We start from the raw sequence: 25,798 nt of genomic DNA on the forward strand, positions 1-25,798 counted from the left end.
CAGCTCACTTCTGTATCCCCTGTCTACCTCTGCCCCCCCATCCACAGCTCACTTCTGTATCCCCTGTCTACCTCTGCCCCCCCCCATCCACAGCTCACTTCTGTATCCCCCATCCACCTCTGTACCCCCCCCATGTCCACCTCTATATCTTTCCGTCCACCTTTGTACCCCACATCCACCTCTGTGTTCAGCTCTGTACCCCCATCCACGTTCACTTCTATATCTTTCCGTCCACCTCTGTACCCCCCCCCAATGTCCATCTTTGTACCCCCTATCCACCTCTGTAGTACCCCCCATCCATGTTCACCTCTGTACCCCCCCACCGCCTCTGTTCACCTCCGTACCCCCATGTCCATCTCTGTACCCCCCATGTCCATCTCTGTACCCCCATGTCCATCTCTGTACCCCCCATGTCCATCTCTGTACCCCCCCATGTCCACCTCTGTACCCCCATGTCCATCTCTGTACCCCCCCATGTCCATCTCTGTACCCCCCCATGTCCACCTCTGTACCCCCATGTCCACCTCTGTACCCCCCCATGTCCATCTCTGTACCCCCCCATGTCCATCTCTGTACCCCCCCATGTCCATCTCTGTACCCCCCATGTCCACCTCTGTACCTACTATGTCTTCTCACTTCTGTACCCCCCATGTCCACCTCTGTACCCCCATGTCCATCTCTGTACCCCCCCATGTCCACCTCTGTACCCCCCATGTTCATCTCTGTACCCCCCATGTCCACTTCTGTACCCCCCATGTTTTCTCACTTCTGTACCCCCCATGTCCACCTCTGTACCAGCAATTCTCTGCAGTCTGCACAAATGAATCCTCTTCCCCTTCTCTCCACCTTGTTCTTTCTTACCTGGTCACACGGCGGTGCAACGAACACAGTCCCAGCCTATCAGACCCAGCACACAGCCAGAAAACTTCACTCGGCTGTGTGCTACACAGGTCTGCCAGGCGGGGGTGGGGGCGGGAGGAACACAGAGCGCCGCTCTCGCACTGTCATTTACTAGGGTCCGCAGCTCCTGACAGAGGGAGAAGCGGGACGAGCGGGCTCAAACACATGAAGCCCGCAGCTGTCCCGCTCTCCTGTATAATGAATGTAGCCGCTTGGGAGAGCAGGGGGGATCGGCTCCCCCCGCTACTCTGCAAAAACTGCGGGCAGCGCAGGGCTTAAGTGGCAGCTGCTTTGGGCCCCACAGCAATGACAGGGCCCAGGGCAGCTGCCCCTTTTGCCCTGCGTTAAAGACGGCCCTGCCCACATGCCCCTTCCCCTGATCTCTCTGTCAAGATCGATGGCACGACTATCTGCCCATCCCCGCATGCCAAGGTTCTGGGTGTAATCCTAGACTCCGAACTATCCTTCCGGCCCCACATCCAATCACTGTCCAAATCTTGCCGCCGAAATCTCTGCAACATCTCCAAAATACGCCCCTTTCTAACCAATGACACCACAAAGCTCCTAATTCACTTCATGGTCATCTCTCGCCTCGACTACTGTAACTCCCTCCTCAATGGATTACCTCTACATAGTCTATCACCCCTTCAGTCCATTATGAATGCTGCTGCCAGACTCATCCACCTTACCAATCGCTCTGTGTCAGCTACTCCTCACTGTCAATCCCTCCACTGGCTCCCACTCACCCAACTAAATTAAATTCAAAATGATAACAATCATTTACAAAGCCATCCACAACTCTGCCCCCAGCTACATCACTAGCCTAGTCTCAAAATACCGACCAAACCGCCCTTTTCGTTCCTCCCAAGACCTCCTGCTCTCGAGCTCCCTTGTCACTCTCGCCTTCAGGACTTTTCCTGAGCCTCTACTATCCTATGGAGCTCCCTACCCCAATCTGTTTGATTATCTCCTACTCTGTTTGCTTTTAGACGATCCCTGATAACCCATCTCTTCTAAAAAGCCTATTCTGCCCCCCCCCCCCCACAACCTAACAATTGTACTTAAATTTTCTCTATCACCTCCTCCCCACAGCGATTACCTTTTGTATCACTTGACCCTCCCTCCTAGATTGTAAGCTTTATCGGGCAGGGCCGCTGATCCCTCTTGTATTGTAACTGTACTGTCTGCCCTCATGTTGTAAAGCGCTGCGCAAACTGCGCTATATAAGTCCTGTATAATAATAATAATGTATAACTCCAGCCAGCAAAGATTTAGAACCTCCGTCAGGTTTTTATTGCCCCCACGGTCCTTGTTGAGGTGACAGGGGTTCTAGCCTTCCCCTGCTCCAGAGAGAGGGAAATGTTTTTACTGGTCTGTGCCCTTATATACACAGACATAGAAAAAACTCAAAATGTATCTAAATCCAAAAACAAAAAATGTAATATATTACAATTTAGCAGCCCTTAGATGTGATAGCTGCATTCGTTTTTTTTTTTTAGACTTTTTTCCCCCTCTATTTCTACCAGGTTATCCTGCTAGTAAAACACTTCCATGAACAGGTAGTTCTCATGTGGACATTACAGATGGGTAGTCCTTATGACAATATGTTGAAAACGAAATAATGAAGAATTATATAGACATCTCGAATAAAAATCAGCTCACTACCACTGAGAGATGAAGAGGCTTACCAGATGAGGTGGACCCAATGAGGCATATGCCGGATTGGGTCGGACAAGGCTTGGGTGATGAGTGGCTGTGTATACTCCGAGAAGGATGTGATCTCGTGGATTTTCTGTATTCCTCCAGATAGCACCAGGAACTTGAGAGGTGTACGCAATCTCCCGGATGTGGGAGGTCATGTAGATCTTAAGGAGGTGTTGGGGTGTTCCGTAGGTGAACCCCTCAAAGCAACATTCCACGAACCAAAAAATGATGTGGTAGGATAAGGAAAGAAAAGAAGGGCCACATAGTGTAAATCCAAAAAACAAAAAGTATTTATTTAAAATAAATAGATGTACACTCACATGTAGATCCAAAACATAAAAAAGCGCTGTGAGAAAAAGTGGCGACAATGGGGTCCTGCCCGATGCGTTTCGTCCTCAAAGACGTCATCTGGGGGGTTTCCCCCACTGTGGCCACCCCGATATATATAAGAAATATGCCTACAATCATGGGAAACAGCTCCACGTATGAAAAATCATCACTTCCGGTATCGGCCAAAATGGCCGCCCGGCGTGCGTTCCAGGCGTGCGTGCCACGCCTCCCTTCCATGGTGTATACTAAACCGGAAGTGTAAGAACGATGTAAGACAAAAAAGACAATCAAAATGAAAGTACATGGATGAATCATGTGTGTCAAACTGACACAAAGCCAAATGGTGTGCACGCAGTGGGAAACTGAGTGCAGCGATGTGCGCACGAATGTGTGAAATGCGCCCGGTACTGCGCATGTGCAATGGGTGTAAGGGGGAAAGGTGACGAAGTGCCTACGGTGTGTGGGCGTGACGGCACCAAATGGTGACGCTGCGAGGAGGAACCAATGAAGTGAGGGGATGGCACAAAGGCACTTATATTGTAATTGCGCAGTGAAGAGAAACGACGCTCCTGCATTAGAAATGTCAGTGAATGTGGCGTAGCCTGAAAAGTCACCATGTGTTAGAGGGGTGACAAAGAATTGCAAAACAAGCTAGAAATCTTACATTTATGTTAAAAAAGGGTGTAAGTGTGATGTCAAATGAGAACGTTTTGCACTTATGGAAAAATGATTATTTATATCAATCGCTGGCACAAGGACTGAACCAGCAATAGGTATTAACAACTAAAAAAGTGAATGGTGATCTCCAATATAAGAATAAAGGGGATGCCTTGCCCACAAGGTGAGGGAAGGATCCCTATTGGTGTAGACGACATCCTCCTCCCATTTAGCCATAAATAAATTGGCGAGGCTAGGGGCAAATTTGGCACCCAAGGCCACGCCACGCAGTTGATGGTAATATTGCTGATCAAACCAGAAATAACTTCGCTTCATAGCAAACTCCAATAGTTCCATGATGAAAGAACACTGGAAGAACACATGCATATCAATACTGCACTCTAGGGTGCATCCACTATACACAGGAAGTGTCTTTTGTACATTTCTGGTGTGAAATCTTTTCAGTATTCTGTATATTTATTTTTCATATATTTTTATCTTATGTTTATATATGTGGATTTATTATCCTGTGTACTTTTTCATGGGAGCCCGCTCCATTTTATTTCTTATCATATTTTCATGCAAGTGTTTGTCAGATTCATCACTTTAAATTTATACATCCATCCCCTTTATTCTTATATTGGAGATCACCATTCACTTTTTTAGTTGTTAATACCAATTGCTGGTTTAGTCCTTGTGCCAGCGATTGATATAAATAATCATATTTCCATAAGTGCAAAACGTTCTCATTTGACATCTCACTTACACCCTTTTTTAACATAAATGTAAGATTTCTAGCTTGTTTTGCAATTCTTTGTCACCCCTCTAACACATGGTGACTTTTCAGGCTACGCCACATTCACTGACATTTCTAATGCAGGAGCGTCGTTTCTCCTCACTGCACAATTACAATATAAGTGCCTTTGTGCCATCCCCTCACTTCATTGGTTCCTCCTCGCAGCGTCACCATTTGGTGCCGTCACGCCCACACACCGGAGGCACTTCGTCACCTTTCCCCCTTACACCCATTGCACATGCGCAGTACCGGGCGCATTTCACACATTCGTGCGCACATCGCTGCACTCAGTTTCCCACTGCGTGCACACCATTTGGCTTTGTGTCAGTTTGACACACATGATTCATCCATGTACTTTCATTTTGATTGTCTTTTTTGTCTTACATCGTTCTTACACTTCCGGTTTAGTATACACCATGGAAGGGAGGCGTGGCACGCACGCCTGGAACGCACGCCGGGTGGCCATTTTGGCCGATACCGGAAGTGATGATTTTTCATACGTGGAGCTGTTTCCCATGATTGTAGGCATATTTCTTATATATATCGGGGTGGCCACAGTGGGGGAAACCCCCCAGATGACGTCTTTGAGGACAAAAGCGTCGGGCAGGACCCCATTGTCGCCACTTTTTCTCACAGCGCTGTTTTATGTTTTGGATCTACATGTGAGTGTACATCTATTTATTTTAAATAAATACTTTTTGTTTTTTGGATTTACACTATGTGGCCCTTCTTTTCTTTCCTTATCCTACCACATCATTTTTTGGTTCGTTGAATGTTGCTTTGAGGGGTTCACCTACGGAACACCCCAACACCTCCTTAAGATCTACATGACCTCCCACATCCGGGAGATTGCGTACACCTCTCAAGTTCCTGGTGCTATCTGGAGGAATACAGCAAATCCACGAGATCACATCCTTCTCGGAGTATACACAGCCACTCAACACCCAAGCCTTGTCCGACCCAATCCGGCGTATGCCTCATTGGGTCCACCTCATCTGGTAAGCCTCTTCATCTCTCGGTGGTAGTGAGCTGATTTTTATTCGAGATGCCTATATAATTCTTCATTATTTCGTTTTCAACATATTGTCATAAGGACTACCCATCTGTAATGTCCACATGAGGACTACCTGTTCATAGCAGACACAATTGATCCTTCTCATTGCTTATTGACTGGTTTACAGTTATATGTGACATTGTTTAGCGCCACACTTTTTTGTCGTTTTGCAATCCTATACTTTGTTGGTCGTGTTGGCTGCTTCTGTGTTTCTTTTTAGGGTAGCACAGAATTATTCTATATATCTAGTTCTTGAGTGTTTTGATATCACATTCTGCAGCAACCCATTTCATTTGTCAGTATAATGGATGTCTTTGACTACAGGGCCTCTAGGACCGTTAACACGGACGGAGTCTTTGTGGTTACCAATAATGATACCGAATTAGGTGGTTTATTCCTAAGGCTTAAGAACATCATGTCCTCTGAACTACATCTATAATGGGACATGGTGTTCTTGGAACAGTATGTCTCCGAACATATGGTCCCAAGAAGCCTCCGATGGGATGTACACCCCCCTCAAGGGGACCCTGATATAGAATCTTGGTACAAATATTTCAACGAGGCAGGGATTAATCTCCTTGGTGTCCTCATTTCCAAGAAACGTCAGAGGCTATCCATGTTGGATGGCGAGATCAAGGAGATTAAAGACAAACTCTCGACATATAAAAATTCCTCAGAGTACTCCGTTCTTTCCTCTAATCTCCAGAAACATCTTGAGAAGGAGGATAAAGAACAGAGGAATAAAAAACAAAAAAAGTACTCTAGAGATGTAGGGGATTACAAAACAGGGAATGTATTTGGTTGGCAGAAGTTGTATGCTGCCAATTCCAGCAGCACTACTTCTGCATCCTCTGCATCCTGCCCCCTCCAGCACCTCGGCATCTAGAGTTGCCAATTCAGGTGCATCACCTCCGGGCACCCCTGCAGATACAAGAGGGAATAACAACTTTAGGTACGAATCTCCATCACGTACTAACAGATATCACCACAACCCCCATACCCCCTATGCCAACCAGAGAAGTAGGGGCTCTACTAGAAGTAGACAGGGGGGGAGAGGCCAACGTGGCCGTGGGAGGCATCCTCCTGAACCATATTCAGAACAACATGAAGCCCCCCAATCTCGACAGACTTCATACACAAATACCCACTACCAGAATCCCCACTACTACGAACAACCACCCCTAACCACACATAATAGGTTTTTGCCCCTTAGGAATACCAGGGATGACGAATATAGGGACGATTATGGATATAGCCCTGGGTTCAGACATGAACAGTCGTTCCAGGACTATCCTCCATCCAATACCAACCTACGTCATCCACAGGTTTTTCACGAGGTCCAGAGACCAAGAAAAAGGGGTCCCGACCCAAGAGAGGTACAAGGGGAGGTTGGAGAACCCAGAGGAGGAAAGCGAAGGAGAACCTAAAGGGCCAAGGTGTCTTTAACCTAAGTACCAAGCCATTGACTAGTGAAGAGCTTTCCATATTGGACAAGGGACTTAAATTTGCCCCCCTAAGAAGCTAGACAAGTTTGGTACTTTCATAGATATTCATAAATACATACGGAAGTTACACATCCAACGCTACCTCATCTCTAATCCCGTTAGAAACGAGAGGAGCGCCACATCTGGTACAGTCCATTCTGGCCTGTCCAACCCCTCATTGTTTACTCCACCAGTCCCTATGGCGTCAGCCATTAGTGTGTTTAGGGACTTAGTCCTGAAAGACTTATCCGAACTTCCCGACAAACGCATATACCGCCACTCCTTGTCCAACACTGGTTTGAAATCTCTGTGTTCACAAAAAGACCTTGTGATCCGTCCAGCGGACAAGGGTGGTGGCATTGTGGTTCTAGACAAGAAGGACTACGTATCCGAGATGTATAGGATTCTTAACGAACCTGATACATATAAAGTAATGTCCAACAATCCCACCAACGTTTTCAAAAGAGAGCTGTCTGTCATTATAAAGAAAGGTTATGATCACGGGATCCTAAACAGAAAGGAGAAAGATTTTTTGGTGCCCTCGGCACCCAGGGTTCCCATTATTTATTATTTACCCAAGGTGCACAAGAACCCAGTTCAACCCCCAGGCCGGCCTATCGTGAGTGGCATAGACTCTGTCACTTCACGCATAGGCCGGTATATTGATTTTTATCTACAGCCACTCGTAAAGCGCATGCCCTCTTATCTGAAAGATACAGGGTCTACCATACGTATGCTTGAAAACTTAGAACTACAGGGTGACCATATCATTGCCACTGCTGACGTGGCCTCCCTGTATACGTGCATACCCCAAGATAAGGGCCTAGAGGCTGTCCGATACTTTCTTGAGAAAGAGCCCAGTATAGCTTCCTTCCAGTGTTCTTTCATCATGGAACTATTGGAGTTTGCTATGAAGCGAAGTTATTTCTGGTTTGATCAGCAATATTACCATCAACTGCGTGGCGTGGCCATGGGTGCCAAATTTGCCCCTAGCCTCGCCAATTTATTTATGGCTAAATGGGAGGAGGATGTCGTCTACACCAATAGGGATCCTTCCCTCACCTTGTGGGCACGATATATTGACGACATCCTCCTCCTATGGAGGGGCAGCGCTGAATCGTTGGATTCATTTTTTGAACATCTCAACACCAACGATCGTGGCATTTCCCTCACCTACACAGCCAGCAAACAAAAAATTAACTTTTTGGATTTGGATATTGAGATCTGCAATGGCCGTTTCCATTTTCAGACTCATTTCAAGACCACGGACCGAAATAGTTTCATACCTCCAGATAGTTGCCATCACCGGTCCTGGCTGGATTCAGTTCCAAGAAGTCAATTTCTCCAGCTACGAAGAAATTGCTCTAATACTGAGGCCTTTAGTACACAATCTGCTCTTCTTAAGTCGAAGTTGTTAGATAAGAATTACAACCCCGATCTCATAGATCGTGAATTCCATTGTGCCCTTGAGACCAATAGAGAGTCACTCCTTGTTGAAAACCCCAAAAAAGAACAGAACGAGATCTTTAAGTGGTCACTTTTGACAGGTTTTTCCAATCAATACAAACATGTTAAAGCTATCATGTCTAAACATTGGGATATCCTCAAGAATGACCGGGTTTTAGGCACTGTTTTACCTGATAGGGCAAAAGTCATTTTCAAGGGTGCCCCCACTTTACAAAGTAAAATCGCCCCCAACATCATCAACCCCCCCATACGCCAACCACTCTTCAATGAAATGGAGGGTTTCTACTCATGTAGAAGATGTATAGTATGTCAACACAACACTGGCATAGGGAGGAAAACCGTATCATTTATGTCATCAGCCACACAAAAACGATATTCCATCAAACGCTTTTGCACTTGTACCACCAGCTACATCGTTTACTTAATTACATGTCATTGTGGAAAACAATATGTTGGCCGCACTATTCGTTCTTTTGCCATAAGAGTAGCGGAACATATTCCTTTGATCAAGAGCGGTGACACTAAGCATACAGTTCCCCGACACTACAAGCTACACCACAATTGGGTATTTGCTGGGACACAATTTATAGTGATAGACCAATATGTTCCCCCGTGGAGGGGTGGGGCCATGACCAGGGGTGTATCACAGCTGGAGACTTTCTGGATCCATGAGCTCCGTACACTCTTTCCTTCAGGTATTAACGTGGAGCTGGATGTTAATGCCTTCATTAATAGAGCTTGATACCCCCAAGCGATAAACTCTCTCCTTTCTGTTTTTGCTCTCTTTTGTGTTTTTATTTCAGGCCCACTTGAGCCTTCACATACCACCCCATTTTATTGGCCACTCTACATGTGTACTATGATTGCACTCTAGGGTGCATCCATTACACACAGGGAGTGTCCTTTGTAAATTTCCTGTGCGAAATCTTTTCTGTATTTTTTAGATTTGCCTATTTTTATCTTGCGTCCGTATATGTGGACTCATTGTCCTTTGTCTTATTTTACATGCATATCAATACTGCACTCTAGGGTGCATCCACTATACACAGGAAGTGTCTTTTGTACATTTCTGGTGTGAAATCTTTTCAGTATTCTGTATATTTATTTTTCATATATTTTTATCTTATGTTTATATATGTGGATTTATTATCCTGTGTACTTTTTCATGGGAGCCCGCTCCATTTTATTTCTTATCATATTTTCATGCAAGTGTTTGTCAGATTCAACACTTTAAATTTATACATCCATCCCCTTTATTCTTATATTGGAGATCACCATTCACTTTTTTAGTTGTTAATACCAATTGCTGGTTCAGTCCTTGTGCCAGCGATTGATATAAATAATCATTTTTCCATAAGTGCAAAACGTTCTCATTTGACATCTCACTTACACCCTTTTTTAACATAAATGTAAGATTTCTAGCTTGTTTTGCAATTCTTTGTCACCCCTCTAACACATGGTGACTTTTCAGGCTACGCCACATTCACTGACATTTCTAATGCAGGAGCGTTGTTTCTCCTCACTGCGCAATTACAATATAAGTGCCTTTGTGCCATCCCCTCACTTCATTGGTTCCTCCTCGCAGCGTCACCATTTGGTGCCGTCACACCCACACACCGGAGGCACTTTGTCACCTTTCCCCCTTACACACATTGCACATGCGCAGTACCGGGCGCATTTCACACATTCGTGCGCACATCGCTGCACTCAGTTTCCCACTGCGTGCACACCATTTGGCTTTGTGTCAGTTTGACACACATGATTCATCCATGTACTTTTATTTTGATTGTCTTTTTTGTCTTACATCGTTCTTACACTTCCGGTTTAGTATACACCATGGAAGGGAGGCGTGGCACGCACGCCTGGAACGCACGCCGGGCGGCCATTTTGGCCGATACCGGAAGTGATGATTTTTCATACGTGGAGCTGTTTCCCATGATTGTAGGCATATTTCTTATATATATCGGGGTGGCCACAGTGGGGGAAACCCCCCAGATGACGTCTTTGAGGACGAAACACGTCGGGCAGGACCCCATTGTCGCCACTTTTTCTCACAGCGCTGTTTTATGTTTTGGATCTACATGTGAGTGTACATCTATTTATTTTAAATAAATACTTTTTGTTTTTTGGATTTACACTATGTGGCCCTTCTTTTCTTTCCTTATCCTACCACATCATTTTTTGGTTCGTGGAATGTTGCTTTGAGGGGTTCACCTACGGAACACCCCAACACCTCCTTAAGATCTTCATGACCTCCCACATCCGTGAGATTGCGTACACCTCTCAAGTTCCTGGTGCTATCTGGAGGAATACAGCAAATCCACGAGATCACATCCTTCTCGGAGTATACACAGCCACTCACCACCCAAGCCTTGTCCAACCCAATCCGGCATATGCCTCATTGGGTCCACCTCATCTGGTAAACCTCTTCATCTCTCGGTGGTAGTGAGCTGATTTTTATTCGAGATGTCTATATAATTCTTCATTATTTCGTTTTCAACATATTGTCATAATGTCCACATGAGGACTACCTGTTCATAGCAGACACAATTGATCCTTCTCATTGCTTATTGACTGGTTTACAATTATATGTGACATTGTTTAGCGCCACACTTTTTTGTCGTTTTGCAATCCTATACTTTGTTGGTCGTGTTGGCTGCTTCCGTGTTTCTTTTTAGGGTAGCGCAGAATTATTCTATATATCTAGTAAAACACTTCCCACAGTAGGGTGACTACATTCACTTGCTGTTCTGTATAAGCACAATGGCATCAAGATACAGAATCCAGCCCCACCCTTATTCTGCATAACAAAGAGGAATGGGGTTCTGCAGTCCTAGCTGATCAAACTGGGAAGGGGGGCTTCTCTACCACCTCTTGCCCATCACTCCTGGTAGATGTGAGGGAACAGAGTATCATGAGAACCCAGGGGCGGATCCAGAGTCTAGTCTCGGGAGGGGCACTGCCAGAAAATAAGTTTTTTTTGCGGGCAATTTATCTGGGAAATGGCTGGTGTTGGCGCTTTATTCATCACAGCACTATGGTTGTTATGGTGTCAGGATGATTGAAGAGCATTATTTATATTATTACATTGTAATATAAAATGAAATGGTTCAACTTACCATAATGCAGAATCAGTGGGAGCCCTGAGCGTGTCACTTGCCACGTCACCTGCCACACGTTGCGGATTGTCAACTTGCCACATCACCTGCCACACGTTGCGGTTTGTCACTTGCCACATCACCTGCCACACATGTTGCGGATTGTCACTTGCCACGTCACCTGCCACACGTTGCGGATTGTCCACTTGCCACATCACCTGCCACAAGTTGCCTATTGTCCACTTGCCACGTCACCTGCCACACGTTGCGGATTGTCCACTTGCCACTTGACCTGCCACACGTTGCGGATTGTCCACTTGCCACGTCACTTGCAATACGTTGCGGATTGTCCACTTGCCACGTCATCTGCCACACATTGCAGATTGTCACTTGCCACAAGTTGGGGGCAGAGAAGGAAGAATGCTGGCGCTCTGCCACTGACAGTGGACGCTGGACATTTTAACTAGTCTGTCTAAACTCTAAACTGCAGCAACAACTGTTCCCCTATTTGAGGCTCAAGCTCCTGTCACGTTGGCTCTGAGACTCGAGTCCGAGGAGACTCTGATGTCACTCGTTGCTAGACGCCAGGCGGCCCAGACGCTAGCAACGAGTGCAGGGAAGAGGCTCCACCCACCTCCTCCGGCTCCTGGTCAGTGCGGCGTAGCTGTAATAACACTAGACGAGTCTCTCTCTCGGCGCCATTGATTGGCTGATGTAAGAGAGAGAGTCAGGCAGAGGCAGAGCAAGTGCAAGTGACATGTCTGTGTTTAGATTTTCCGGGGGGGGGCAATTGCCCTGTTGCCCCCCCCCCCCCCGGATCTGCCCCTGTGAGAACCAGTGTTGCAGACTGTGCCAGCTGTCAGGTGTGTGGGACGGATGACTATGAACCAGGTAAGAACCATATGAAGAAACAAGGTAGCACCTGATCAGTAGATAAAAATGAAACCGGACACAAGCTGAAGGTCTTCAACAGCTGGGTAGTGAGGAACAGGAACATCAGGCAGAGTTCAGTAACAGCTATGTAAGGGGGTAATGGTACCATTTCCTGTTTCACCATTAGGAGGCACCCTTTTCATAGATAAGAAGTGGATTGTTTGAAAGATCGGGAGGAGTTTGGGCAAGCTGTTAAGACAAACAGTAGTGTGACTCTGGAGCTGCCCCCTAGGGGACTTGGTGGGGCCTATTGTATAGAGATGTAGTTCTTCCAGTGATTGGTATTCCTGCACTGGGGAACACCAGGAAAGGTCCTGGTGCCCTGGATAGGAGTGAGTTGGGGAAAGAACATAGGCGAACCCGACCTGGGAAAGTGCTGACTGCTACCATGTTGTGTGCCCTAAAGTTGCTGCAGTAAAACGTTGAAAGTCTATTGGACTCGCCTCTTCTTGCTACCAATGCCTATCTTTGGTACTGGTACCTGGCTCAGCCAGGTAGGTTGCTGGGTGAAGTGCTGGGCATGGTCATGTACATGTGCTGGTGATTAAGCACCAGTAAGGGTATGAAATGTGTTAGTTATATATGATTTCGATACCTCCATTTGCTGTATGGATTGTGTTTTTTTTTTTTTCATATTTAGATTACTTTATTAATCCCAAAGGGAAATGACTATTGTATTGTTTATGGATTACATTTTTATATAACTATTTTTATTATTTATTATTATTATTATTAAGTATATTTTTATTTTTTTTAGGAGAAAAAAAAAAAAAAAATATATATATATATATATATATATATATATATATATATATATATATATATATATATATATATACACACACACACACTCTCAGTATGCACCTCTTGTGGTTTGGCGAGTGTTGGGAGAAAAAACACACAGTGTACTCTTTAGCCCTCATGCACACAGGCTGTTAAAAAAAGTTATGAAAACGCCAGTATCTTTGCAGTGAATTTTTTAAACTTTTTTCAGCTTTTTTCAGCGTTTTTGCAATAGCGTGTTTTAGCGTTTTTGAGCGTTTTTCCGCGTTAGCGTTTTGAGCGTTTTTGAGCGTTTTTGAGCGTTTTTAAGCGTTTTTGAGCGTTTTTGAGCGTTTTTGAGCGTTTTTCAGTGTTAGAACGTTTTTACAGCTGAAAAACGTCTTTCAGAACGCACTGGTCCTGGGTTTTTTTTACAGCTTAAAAACGCTTATGCCACTTGCAGCTCAAAAACGCCTAGGTGGGCATGAAGCCATAGACTAACATAGACAGGCCTTTTTAAGCTGCAAAAAAAGCTCAAAAAAGCAGCTGTAAAAACGTCCATGTGCATGATGCTTAACTCCTTAGATATGAAATGTCCTGGCTTGTGCAAACCCTCTGATTTTTTTTTTTGTTTGTTTTTTTTTTGGATGCGCTGTTAAAGTTTGTTGTTCCCTTAAGTTTTGGACCCGGGAGAGTCAGGCTGCGTCTGAAAATGTTCCATGTAGGTGCTGTCTGGGCATCAAGTAGCCACAGCCTATGATTGATTTTCAACTTCTCTGCCTATCTGCAAACCGCCTTTGATTAAAAAAATAAATAAAAAAAAAAACATTATTATGCCTCAGTCATGTGACAGTTAAAAAAAATGTGCAGTATCCTTTCTGAAAAGCGCCCCTTGCTGCACCGATGGACTTCACAAGACACCCGCACTGATGTAAGATACAACATTTTCATCACGGCTACATCGGTTATGGCTTTGGGTCAAATATGACCCAACATAAGTACCAGTAGGTTCTTAGATGGTTACTCGCGGTGTGCTTTATATTTATATTGCAACAGAGACAAGAATTTACTTGCGTTGTTTCACGCTTGTTCGAGCGGAATGTTCTTCATTCCTGGCATTCTGAGAACTGAAATAGGGGCGGAGCCATAAAGTGGAGACCATCGAGTATGCCTCATATAAGGACCTTTTGTCAGATACGGAATCTGAAGACATTGGCACAACGGTCATTTCCTTCCATAAAGGGAACCAGTCATAGCTGAGCTTAGGTGGGAATCTTGATATTCAGCCTGAAAGTGAGAAGCTTCTTTTATGTAAAAATATATGGCTTGAGTGTTGGGTATCCGCTCTACTGCCAGACCTCACACCCAACACTCAGGTCATTGCACTATAAGATAACTGATTCCTCCTAACTGCAGTGTTCTGCTAGATAGTGCTATTGCGCAGCGTAAGGAGACTGTGCATGAGCAGACCTTGGGTGACCTGGTGCTTTAACCATACTCCCCCTTTAACCATACTAGCACTTTAACCGTAGTGCCACTTTAACCTTACTAGAGCTTTAACCCTACTGGTGCTTTAACCGTGTTGCCACCTTAACCCTACTGGTGCTTTAACCATACTGGTGCTTTAACCGTGTTGCCACCTTAACCCTACTGGTGCTTTAACCGTGTTGCCACCTTAACCATACTGGTGCTTTAACCATGTTGCCACCTTAACCCTACTGGTGCTTTAACCGTGTTGCCATCTTAACCCTACTGGTGCTTTAACCCTACTGGTGCTTTAACCGTGTTGCCACCTTAACCCTACTGGTGCTTTAACCATGTTGCCACCTTAACCCTACTGGTGCTTTAAATATACTGGTGCTTTAACCGTGTTGCTGCTTTAACCATACTGGTGCTAAGGTTTGCTTTACACAAGTGTGGGCCATGCGTTCCGCGTTGCTGGGGAACAGCAACCCATTCATTTAAATGGGCTGCTGTGCCTCGTGAAACGCACCTTTTTAAAAACGCAGCTGCAGGGAAACTGCGTGGTCTTTTGTGAACGAAGCCTCAGCCCTACTAGGGCTTTAATTGTACTGCCACTTTAGCCCTACTGGTGCTTTAACTGTACTGCCGCTTTAACCCTAGTGCCATTTTACTCATACTAGTGTTTTAACCGCATTGGCACTTTAGCCCCACTGGCTCATTAACCATACTGCCACTTTAACCCTAATGGCGCTTTAACTGTACTGCTACTTCAACCCTACTGGTACTTTAACCATACTAGTGTTTTAACTGCATTGGCACTTTAACCATACTGGTGCTTTAACCGTACTGCCACTTTAACCCTACTGGCTTATTAACCATGCTGCCACTTCAATCCTACTGGTGACTTAACCGCGTTGCCACTTTTACCCTACTGGTGCTTTAACCGTAATGCTGCTTTAACTGTACTGCTCCTTCAACCCTACTGATGCTTTAACCATACTAGTGTTTTAACTGCATTGGCACTTTAACCCTTCTGGCGCTTTAACTGTATTGCCACTTTAACCCTACTAGTGTTTTAACCATATTAGTGTTTTACCATACTGGCACTTCGACCATACTGGTGTTTTAACTGTACTGCCACTTTAGCCATGTTGGCACTTTAACCATATCGGCAGTTTTAATGTCACTGACTTCCCAGGGTTAGGCTCACCGTGTGCCAGCAATGCCTCGCCGTATCCGAAGACTTTTTGTGTTGGCATCCCGAGCCTTGCAGCTGTACAGCCTGCTCACATTTCTCCCTCATTATTTCATATTGTTCTTCCAGCTGCTGTCGCTGCCCGCCCATCCGAGGATTTTCTCAATGTGCATTCTACGGTGTTAATACAAAAGATGGTAATCGGGCTTTCTTTCTCGTCTCCCTAAATTGGAGCTGAATTGTATTGCTCCGTGAGCCGCACGATGCAGCTACAGTAATGTCATTTCCGTCCTCGTGGCTGCACAGGCCGAGGTCATGCTGCAGTCACCATGCCTACAATTTCTAGGGACAGTATGAGGTGTTGAACGTTCATCCCTGAGAATGTAGGTAGCATGGGGGGGGGGGGGTACAGGTACTCCTGGACCTGGACCAGGTCCAGGCCCAGCAGGGGCGTTGGGGTAGGAGCCCTGTCACGTAGGTTGTAAGGGGCCCCTTGAATTCTAATGATGGTCCTACACATAGCAATCTAATTTCAACTAGGCTTCAATTGGTGATGGCCTTGAATGTTTTTGAAAGTAATAAGGCAGGCGAGCATTACCCAATTCAGCCAACTGGCAAGATTTGATCAACTTTGCCGAAAGGAACTGGATTTAATAGATTAAAGCAATAATTGGGATAGAATGAAAATCGGTTGAAAACAGCAAACCCATCAACCGATCTAGAAGAAAATAATTGGATATCACTCATGTTGAGTTTGGGTTTCTTCAACTTGAGTGGCTATGGCCTATCGAATATTGAATCATTCAGTTCTTTGTTGATTTTGATGGATCATTGGATTGGAATTGAATGATCAGATTGCTATGTTTATGGCCAGCATTCCAGTTAGACCCTTATCATCGGCCACCATCTTAAGCCAAAAGCAAGTGGTGGTCTTCCTCTGTCCGCTGGAGACCACTGAAGTGCCTCCTGCTGTTCTGAAATCTTTTAATGAACAGCATGCTTAAAGGACAACCCCCCCATCCTAATAAAAAATCTCATACAATTTTTTTTTTTAGGAAAAAATCATATTTTGTGCAAAAGCTGCTTCTATTCTACTTGCAGGCCTGGAAGATTCTGGAACGTGTTTTTGCTCCAGCGCATCCATGCACAAAAAGACCGTTAAAGCTGAAGTTTAAGTTGCTGATAATTTTGCCTTCTCTGGTTTCTCCTTCCCCCCTCATCAACATGCCAATTAAACCTTTCCATGTTCATTACATACCTAATTTTCGAGCCAGTGATGTCGCTGTCTCGAAAACGGGGTCTCTTAGCTTCTTTAGGCAATGCAAGCCGATCATGGCTGGTGGGAGGAGCTGGCAGGTGGCTGTACAGAGCTTCCTGAAAACATCACATTACTCTGCCTCAGTACCCCCTCTCAAGCACCCCCAGCCCTGATGCAAGCAGTGAGAGGAATTAAGCAAATATCAAACCGCCTTGATGGGTGGTTGTCCATCTGGAAGAGTGGGCATTCCTAGGCAGACTTTATTTGCATGTATACAGCTCTTGGTAAAGCCCGCACGTGATGCTGAGCCTTCAGGACTGAAGTAACTGGAATTCAATAAACTAAAGTAGCAGGTTAAGCTCTATATTGCTCCAGCTCCTAATGCATGTTGTGAGAAGTTTACAGTGTGCAGTGAAATCAGGGTAAGCCAATTCAGTACAGGAGAGGAGCATTTAAGAATGTATGGAAGGCCAGAGGTCAGATTTAAATCACTTTGCAGTTGGTAAATTTGTGGCTCTTGCTCAGCGGAACCAGAAACTGGCCTACGTGGTCTCCTACACCCACTAATCTTGTTTTGGGGAAAGGTCAGAGTTCCTATTCACGCGCAGAGCAGCGGGTCAATGGTGCGGCTTGTAAGTAGTCTCCCGTGGATTCGAGAATATGGATTGGACGCGTCTGGGCTCGATCTGTTGGTAAACCTAATGCTTCCTTTTACATCACTTGGTTATCCTTCTCGGTTTCAGAATCATATTTTTCTCGCTCACTTACATTACTCTCCTCTAGCTGAACACAATTGTAAGGACTTGTTCAATATTGGTGAACATTGAAATTGTTGGTGGGCATTGGATGTGATTGTTAGGGGACTGTTGGTTGACGTTGGACACAATTGTTGGTGAGGCATTGGACATGATTGTTGGTGGACTTTTGGGGGCCATTGGACGTAGTTGTTGGACACAATTGTTGGACTATTGGGGGGACTTTGGACTTGATTGTTGGTGGACACTAGACACAATTGTTGGTGGACTGTTAGGGGACATTGCACGCAATTGTTGGTGGACGCCGGACACAATTGTTGGGGGACATTGTGTCCAACGTCCACCACCAACCGCGTCCAATGTCCCCCAAAAACTATGTCCAACTGTTGGGGGACATTGGCCATGATTGTTGGTGGACGCCGGAAAGCTGAGTCCCCCAACATTGCAGGGACTTTTTACCTCTGCTTTCCTTCTCCAAGCAAGGTGTCTCATTCTTCCCGTTGCATTCTCCACAATATAAATGGTTGCAGTATGGGTACTAGGATCCCACCTTCAGAATGCCTTTCAGAAAACCAGAACATCTTGGCCCACTGGCCTGGTCCCAAAACCAAAATGTTGGTATTAAATTCCCCATTCTCCAATTTAAAAAAAATATAGATTGAAAGATCTATCAAAGAGTTGCACCTGGCTATCTTAAAGGGCCCATTCACACCAGCGCATGGTATGGTGCACATAATGCAAGCGCTAATGTGCATTGTTACAACCCAATGCAGGCTGCATGATTTTATCACAATGCACACCATGGCAGTGCCTTGTTGTGAACAGTCCCTATTTGAAGACTTTTTGGCTTGTCTGGGATCGCATTGGCCAACAGGAATGGTCTCATTAATACACAGTTTTAGAATCAAAGGATGGCTGCCTCTACCCGAGGCTTGTCATAAAGAGGACCTGTCAGAGAAAAATACATAAATCCCAACGCAGCACAGCACTCTCTCAAAAACATCTGAATCCAAAAACATGATTTTGGAAGCTTCCACTAGAGCTGTCCAGCTTCCCAAGGAAGCGGTTAGACTGAAAATCCATCAAATTGTCCATTGGCCTAAGAGTCCTGTGGAGAGATCACTAACCAAGGGCACCCAAACTATGGGTTTTTCTACCGCAATGTTCAGTGCAGACCCAACCACCACCACCTCAAGCGCATGCCATCTAAACCGGGTGGCAACCATCTAGCGAGCCAAAATAAGGTGCAGCCTTTCAACTCTGTAGGAAGTGGCGATGCCCCTACTTCACCTCGGCAACACCTAGTCTATCGAAAAAGGTGCGCCTTTGCAAGATTGGCTGCCGCCCTGGTTGACCATCACATTGGAATACATAAACATAGCACAACCTCACTGCAACATTCTGTACTCTCTCTGTGTCCCACCACAGAGGCCTCTTCGGTGGCTCACGGTTGGACACAACAAATAAAGGGGGGGGGGGCATCAAAATATACAAGGGTCTCTTTTTTTTTCCATTTGCATAGAAATCTCCAAACCACAAAAAATAAAAATGAGAATAAAACCGTATTTAGCCACGTTATCCCACAACAAAAGTAAAAAATAAAAAATAAAGATACTTCTATTTAAAACGCACGCTTACGAAACAATCTTAGGACAAACTTGCAGGTCACGGAGCACAGACAACAAGAGAGGGGGTTAGGACATTTGTTAGTGGTCACTGGTTGGGGGAGGGGGGCGATGATTCATTTTTCGCCGTGTCCCCCCCTCTCCGCCCCCCTCCCCAATCTCTGCTTCTGTCGTAGGTTTGCGCAGAGCGAGAACAGGGAGATGTTAGGTGAAGAATGAGGAGGGGGAAATGGAACGACAAAGACCAAATAGGATTGAGTCTCCTCCTCTCTTTTTTCTTTTTTTTTTTTCGTTTCCTCGGGGGTTGGTCGTACTTCAAGCTTTCTTTGGAGGAGGGGCCAATTTGATAATCTCTTCTTCTGATGGCTGTCTTATTATATCTTTATATTTTTTGGCACTAGGGATCCGAGTTAGTTTTGTGTCGAGTTCTTCCTCTGCTGAAATTTTCAAAACTTTGGTCCTGTAGTCGATAACCATGGTGAGGAGGTCAGGACGTCGTGAGATCTCGAAAATGTGTTCTATGTAGGAGAGGTTGTCTTTTGCCAACTTGTCGTGCTTCTCCAGGAAGCTGAACCAGTCCTGGCAGGAGGTCATCTCCTCGCTCTTCTCGCTGGGAATGTCCTCTTTGCACGCCGACTTTAGCTGGTCCAGGTCTTCATTGGTGATGTTCTCGGAGAGCTCCTGCAACAGGGCGTCATACTCCTCCATGCTGGCCCCCGCTCTCTGACTCCTCTCTCACTGCTCAGGAGGTATGGATTGTGTTTTAATTCAATAAAGGTGATTATATTGGAGTGCGGCTGTCCAGATCCTTTCGTTTACATGTGCTGGCGAATGTATGGCTCCCTCATAGTGAAGAAGAGACACACTAACGTGAAAATAGGGCAGGAGGCTTGTTAGTGGTACCAGGAATGAAAGCTTATGTCCATGTTCATTTGGGCCTGCCTACAGCTGTGTAGCAAGGTAAAGAATCAAAAGGCAAGGAAGGAGAGTCCAAAACACAGGCTGAGGTCAGACAAGCTCCAGAGACTGGTCAAAGGCAAACCAGGTGATACTCAGGAAGACAGAAGTAAGGTCACAGGTAAATCAGAAACTAGCTGAAGACCACAATCTGTCCATGTGATACCCCAGTTTATAGGCTGTTTGACGCCAATACCAGTTTTTCTAATGCCACATACACACGAGTGGACTTTTCGACTGGACTGGTCCGACAAACCGAGTCTGGCGGACAATTCGACCGTGTGTGGGCTTCATCGGACCTGCAGCGGACTTTTTCGGTCGAAAATCTGATGGACTTTAGATTTGGAACATGTTTCAAATCTTTCCGATGGACTCGAGTCCGGTCGAAAAGTCCGCTCGTCTGTATGCTAGTCCGACGGCCGAAAACGGACGCTAGGGCAGCTATTGGCTACTGGCTATCAACTTCCTTATTTTAGTTCGGTCGTTTGTCATCACGTACGAATCCGTCGGACTTTGGTGTGATCGTGTGTAGGCAAGTCCGTTTGTTCGGAAAGTCCGTCGGAAGTCCACCAAAAGTCTGTCGGATAGACCGTCGGACCAGTCCGGTCACAAAGTCCGCTCGTGTGTATGCGGCATAATGCTTCCTTTCAAATATGTAAACCGCTCTAAACTCTAAAACTTTTTCAAAATTTCTGCAATGCTTGATTATCGTCGATACTTCCTTTTTAGTGGCCAAAAAACATCCTTTGCATTGCTGGAAAGCACTCATCTCATCTCTTTCCTTCTTTCAGGATGGATTCTCATTGTGTTGGACATGAGTGATGTGACCTGCCCTGAGGACGGACTGCTTGGTGGTCGACCCTCGAGGATGAGATGACCTGAGGTAGTTTGTGATTAGATATTGGCGGTGCAGCGATTCGGAGCCAGCGATGATGGGACTGGGTAGCACCATTGGCAATTTCTTCAGTAGGAAAGGACTGCTGCTGTTCATCATTGTTTGTTTGATGATAGTTGGCTGGGCCAGCTTCTACTTGTGGGGCAGCGCATATTTTATCCCCACATATAAGGCGCTGGGTAATTTTTCTAGGTATCCGCCACTTGATAGGAGGTCAGAAGACAAAACTCCTTCGTCTGTGGAACAGACTGTCAAAGAAGAATCAAAAGTTTGCCCTGCTCTGTCTCCATATCTGAGTGAGTACACTACGGTGTTCTGTGAGGAAAGCAATCCAATCCTAGAGTGCAGTCTTTAGCACAGGTGCCAAGGCTCAGTGTAGGAAAGGTGCAGCGCCTATACACCTGTTTACCAAGGCTCAGTGTAGGAAAGGTGCAGCACCTATATATCTGTTTACCAAGGCTCAGTGTAGGAAAGGTGCAGCGCCTATACACCTGTTTACCAAGGCTCAGTGTAGGAAAGGTGCAGCGCCTATACATCTGTTTACCAAGGCTCAGTGTAGGAAAGGTGCAGCGCCTATATATCTGTTTACCAAGGCTCAGTGTAGGAAAGGTGCAGCGCCTATACATCTGTTTACCAAGGCTCAGTGTAGGAAAGGTGCAGCGCCTATACATCTGTTTACCAAGGCTCAGTGTAGGAAAGGTGCAGCGCCTATATACCTGTTTACCAAGGCTCAGTGTAGGAAAGGTGCAGTGCCTATATATCTGTTTAGCAAGGCTCAGTGTAGGAAAGGTGCAGCGCCTATACACCTGTTTACCAAGGCTCAGTGTAGGAAAGGTGCAGTGCCTATATATCTGTTTAGCAAGGCTCAGTGTAGGAAAGGTGCAGCGCCTATACACCTGTTTACCAAGGCTCAGTGTAGGAAAGGTGCAGCGCCTATACACCTGTTTACCAAGGCTCAGTGTAGGAAAGGTGCAGCGCCTATACACCTGTTTACCAAGGCTCAGTGTAGGAAAGGTGCAGCGCCTATACACCTATTTACCAAGGCTCAGTGTAGGAAAGGTGCAGCGCCTATATACCTGTTTACCAAGGCTCAGTATAGGAAAGGTGCAGCGCCTATATACCTGTTTACCAAGGCTCAGTGTAGGAAAGGTGCAGCGCCTATACACCTGTATACCAAGGCTCAGTGTAGGAAAGGTGCAGCGCCTATACACCTGTTTACCAAGGCTCAGTGTAGGAAAGGTTCAGCGCCTATACACCTGTTTACCAAGGCTCAGTGTAGGAAAGGTGCAGCTCCTATATACCTGTTTACCAAGGCTCAGTGTAGGAAAGGTGCAGTGCCTATATACCTGTTTACCAAGGCTCAGTGTAGGAAAGGTGCAGCGCCTATATACCTGTTTGCCAAGGCTCAGTGCGTCTTCTCACTACAATATTTAAGAAAGAAGAGCCGGCAATTCCAAAGTCATAGAAATACAGAAAAGTGATGGCAGAAAAAGACTGAGTAGTTCATCGAGTCTGCCCATTTTTTATTTTTCTTTTGTTTTTTTTTCATTAACTTTGTTGCCTGACTATAGATTTATGTTCATCCCAAGCATGTTTGAAGCCGTTTACTGTTGACTGTCTCACTACTTCTGTTGGTAGTTTATTCCTTGTCAAAAGAAGTTTATTGAGTATACAATGTTATAAAGATACATAAATATACATAAAGTAAGTTTACAAGGATCTATAAAGTAAGCTCATTGTTTTACAGTAGGGTTTATATAGGTAAATATCATGAAATTTCAAATATTAAACATTGGGTTCACGTAAACCTAAATTAAAGATATATATCATTTCCTTAGTTACTTTTGTAGGTATTTAAATGATTTATACCTACTATACATATTGTTTACAAGTAGAGTGTATATAGGTCAAATAAGTTCTGATAATGAGCTTTAATCGTAAGGTGGAGAAAAGGAAAGAGAAAGAAGAAAAAGGGTAGAAAGGTAGAGGTATGGTCCACAAGGTTGTCCCGCTCGTCAGTTTATTATTCTTTTTAGTTCTCTTTGAAGCCTTAGAATGGGTGTCTCTGTAAGTCATTTAATCTGTTACCATGGCAACAGGACAGAGTCATTGAAATTTGACAGGAACTGTTGTTTTATCCAAGGATGCCAAAGTTTTTCAAATTTTGGAATTTGATTTTGAACGATGGCTACCATCTTAGCATGGGACATTGTATTATTCATTCTGTGAATTGTTTCTGCTAGTACCAATGTAGGAGATTTCCATGCCTTGGCCACTGTTTGTTTTGCAGCCGTTATTAGTTGGATCATAAGTTTGAATTGAGAGAGTGTTAACCATTCCGGTTTTAGATTAAGTAAAGTTAAATATGGATCTGGTTGTATTATTTTTTTAAATATTTTAGATGCAATCACGAAGACTTCCTTCCAGAAGGTTTGGATTACTGGGCACGTCCACCATATGTGTAAATATGTGCCTATTTCTGGGCATCCTCGAAAACAAAGAGTTGAGGTATTAGGTGAATATTTTGCCACTCTAGCGGGTACAAGGTACCAGCGAGTTAGGACTTTATAATTTGTCTCTAGTGCCAAGATGTTGGGTGAAGATGACTTAGATGTGAGCCATATATTAGACCAGTCCGTGTCTTCTAAAGTTCGTCCCAGGTCCTCCTCCCACCTCTGAACGTAAGAGGGTCTATTAAGATTTGCTACTCCATATAATTGATTATAAAGTGATGAAATTGTACCTTTAGCAAATGGATCTTTTGTACAGATTGATTCAAAAATGGATAATTGGGATAATGGTGTATCCCCCTTTAGGAATGGTGTATAGAAATTTTTGATTTGGAGATATCTAAATATCTCAGAGTTTGGTAGATCATATTTTTCTCTAAGCGATGGGAATGAAAGGAATGATTTAGATGCTATGAAGTCATTTAGTGTCTGAATGCCTGATGTTGTCCAAGCTTTAAAAGAATTTGGGTAGATCCATGCCGGATAAAAGGCCGGATTTCTGATAAAAGAAAGGAGAGGATTGTGTGGAGATTGTAACTGATATTTGGTTTTTAGTTTATCCCAGAGAGATAAGAAGTGTTTAGTTATGGGATTATGAATTTTAAAGCGGTCTTTAGGATCAAGCCATAATAAATTTGATATTAATAGAGGGTCATTTTCTGAAGCCTCTATAAATACCCATAATGGGATTTCCTGTTTTGCATGGTATTTGGACAGACTGGCCAAATGTGCTGCTCTGTAGTAGTTAGTAAAATTAGGGTATCCCAGGCCTCCTTTATTTTTGGGAAGATGTAGTGTGTGTATAGGTATACGTGGTTTAGAAGAGCCCCATATAAATGAAGTTGCTCTTTTTTGTACTATTCTCAAAAAATAGGAAGGAATTGGAATAGGGAGGACTCTGAATAGATAAAGCAATTTGGGTAGAATAGTCATTTTGATTGCATTAATCTTCCCTATCCAGGATAAAGGAAGTTGCGACCATTGTTTTATTAGATTTGTGATCTGTCTTAATACAGGAGGATAATTGGTTGAGAATAAGTCAGAATGAGATGCTGTTAAATGAATTCCAAGATATGGGATTGATTTTTCTGCCCATGTGAATGGGAGTGCAGTCCTAGCCGGGATCAATTCCATGTTTGTGAGTGAAATATTAAGCACTAGGCATTTCTTAGGATTAATCATAAGGCCGGATAGGGCTGCAAATCCATCAAGAGCTGGTATTAAGTTAGGACCAGAGACCTGTGGTGATGATAGAAAAAGTAATATATCATCTGCAAATATACATAATTTGTGTGTAATACCTCCTACTTCAATGCCAGTTATAGTTTGGTTTGTTCTGATGTATTGGGCCATGGGTTCGAGTATAAGGGCAAATAATAAGGGAGATAATGGGCAACCCTGTCGGGTACCTCTTTCGATATTAAAGGCTTCAGATTTGTATCCAGCATATTTTATATAGGCTTTAGGTTTATTATATAATGCTTTGATCCATGTTAAAAAGTGGGGTCCAAAACCCCATTTTTGTAATGAATATTGCATATATTGCCAGGATACTGTGTCAAATGCCCTCTTAATATCGAGAGATAGAAAACATAAAGGGATTTTCCGTTTTTTAGCAATATGTGCCAATAACACTGCCCTGCGTATATTATCGCCTGCCTGTCTATTTGGCATGAAGCCTACTTGATCTCTATGTATTAATTTTCCTATAATGCTATTGAGGCGTTTTGCTATTATTTTTGCTAATAATTTAATATCGAGGTTTAACAGAGAGATAGGCCGATAATTCACACAGGAAGTATCATCAGAAAGGGGTTTTGGGATCATACAAACAATTGCCATTAGTGTTTCTTGCCGAAAAGAATGTCCATCTAGAAGTTTGTTAAAAGTTTCAGTGAGAATGGGAGAGAGTATTTCTGAGAATGTTTTATAGTATAAAGCCGAGTAGCCGTCT

The 25,798-nt window shown here is 44.4% G+C and overlaps 3 protein-coding genes across 3 annotated transcripts in view; 2 read left to right on the top strand and 1 right to left on the bottom strand.

The window, feature by feature from the left end:
• Positions 1-25,798, top strand: part of LOC141129377 (beta-1,4-galactosyltransferase 4-like) — a gene marked incomplete in the record, with an annotated part of 270,467 nt that overhangs the window by 14,539 nt on the left and 230,130 nt on the right.
• Positions 19,733-20,220, bottom strand: LOC141129376 (astrocytic phosphoprotein PEA-15). Its single transcript, XM_073617383.1, has one exon. It carries the CDS (start codon positions 20,188-20,190, stop codon positions 19,798-19,800), a length of 393 nt encoding a protein of 130 aa, XP_073473484.1. The 5' UTR covers positions 20,191-20,220; the 3' UTR covers positions 19,733-19,797.
• The window catches only part of LOC141129378 (beta-1,4-galactosyltransferase 4-like), a 60,360-nt gene continuing 55,808 nt past the window's right edge, over positions 21,247-25,798 (top strand). The window contains exon 1 of the mRNA XM_073617386.1: positions 21,247-21,630. Within this exon, the coding sequence (XP_073473487.1) occupies positions 21,369-21,630 (262 nt within the window). The 5' untranslated portion in view covers positions 21,247-21,368. The remainder of the gene's footprint in view (positions 21,631-25,798) is intronic.

This window comes from Aquarana catesbeiana, linkage group LG02, assembly GCF_042186555.1.
Source record: "Aquarana catesbeiana isolate 2022-GZ linkage group LG02, ASM4218655v1, whole genome shotgun sequence".
Classification (NCBI taxonomy): domain Eukaryota; kingdom Metazoa; phylum Chordata; class Amphibia; order Anura; family Ranidae; genus Aquarana; species Aquarana catesbeiana.

Bases quoted from the DNA above. Each gene is read 5' to 3' on its own strand.
- LOC141129376 (XM_073617383.1), bottom strand. From the start codon at position 20,190: ATGGAGGAGTATGACGCCCTGTTGCAGGAGCTCTCCGAGAACATCACC.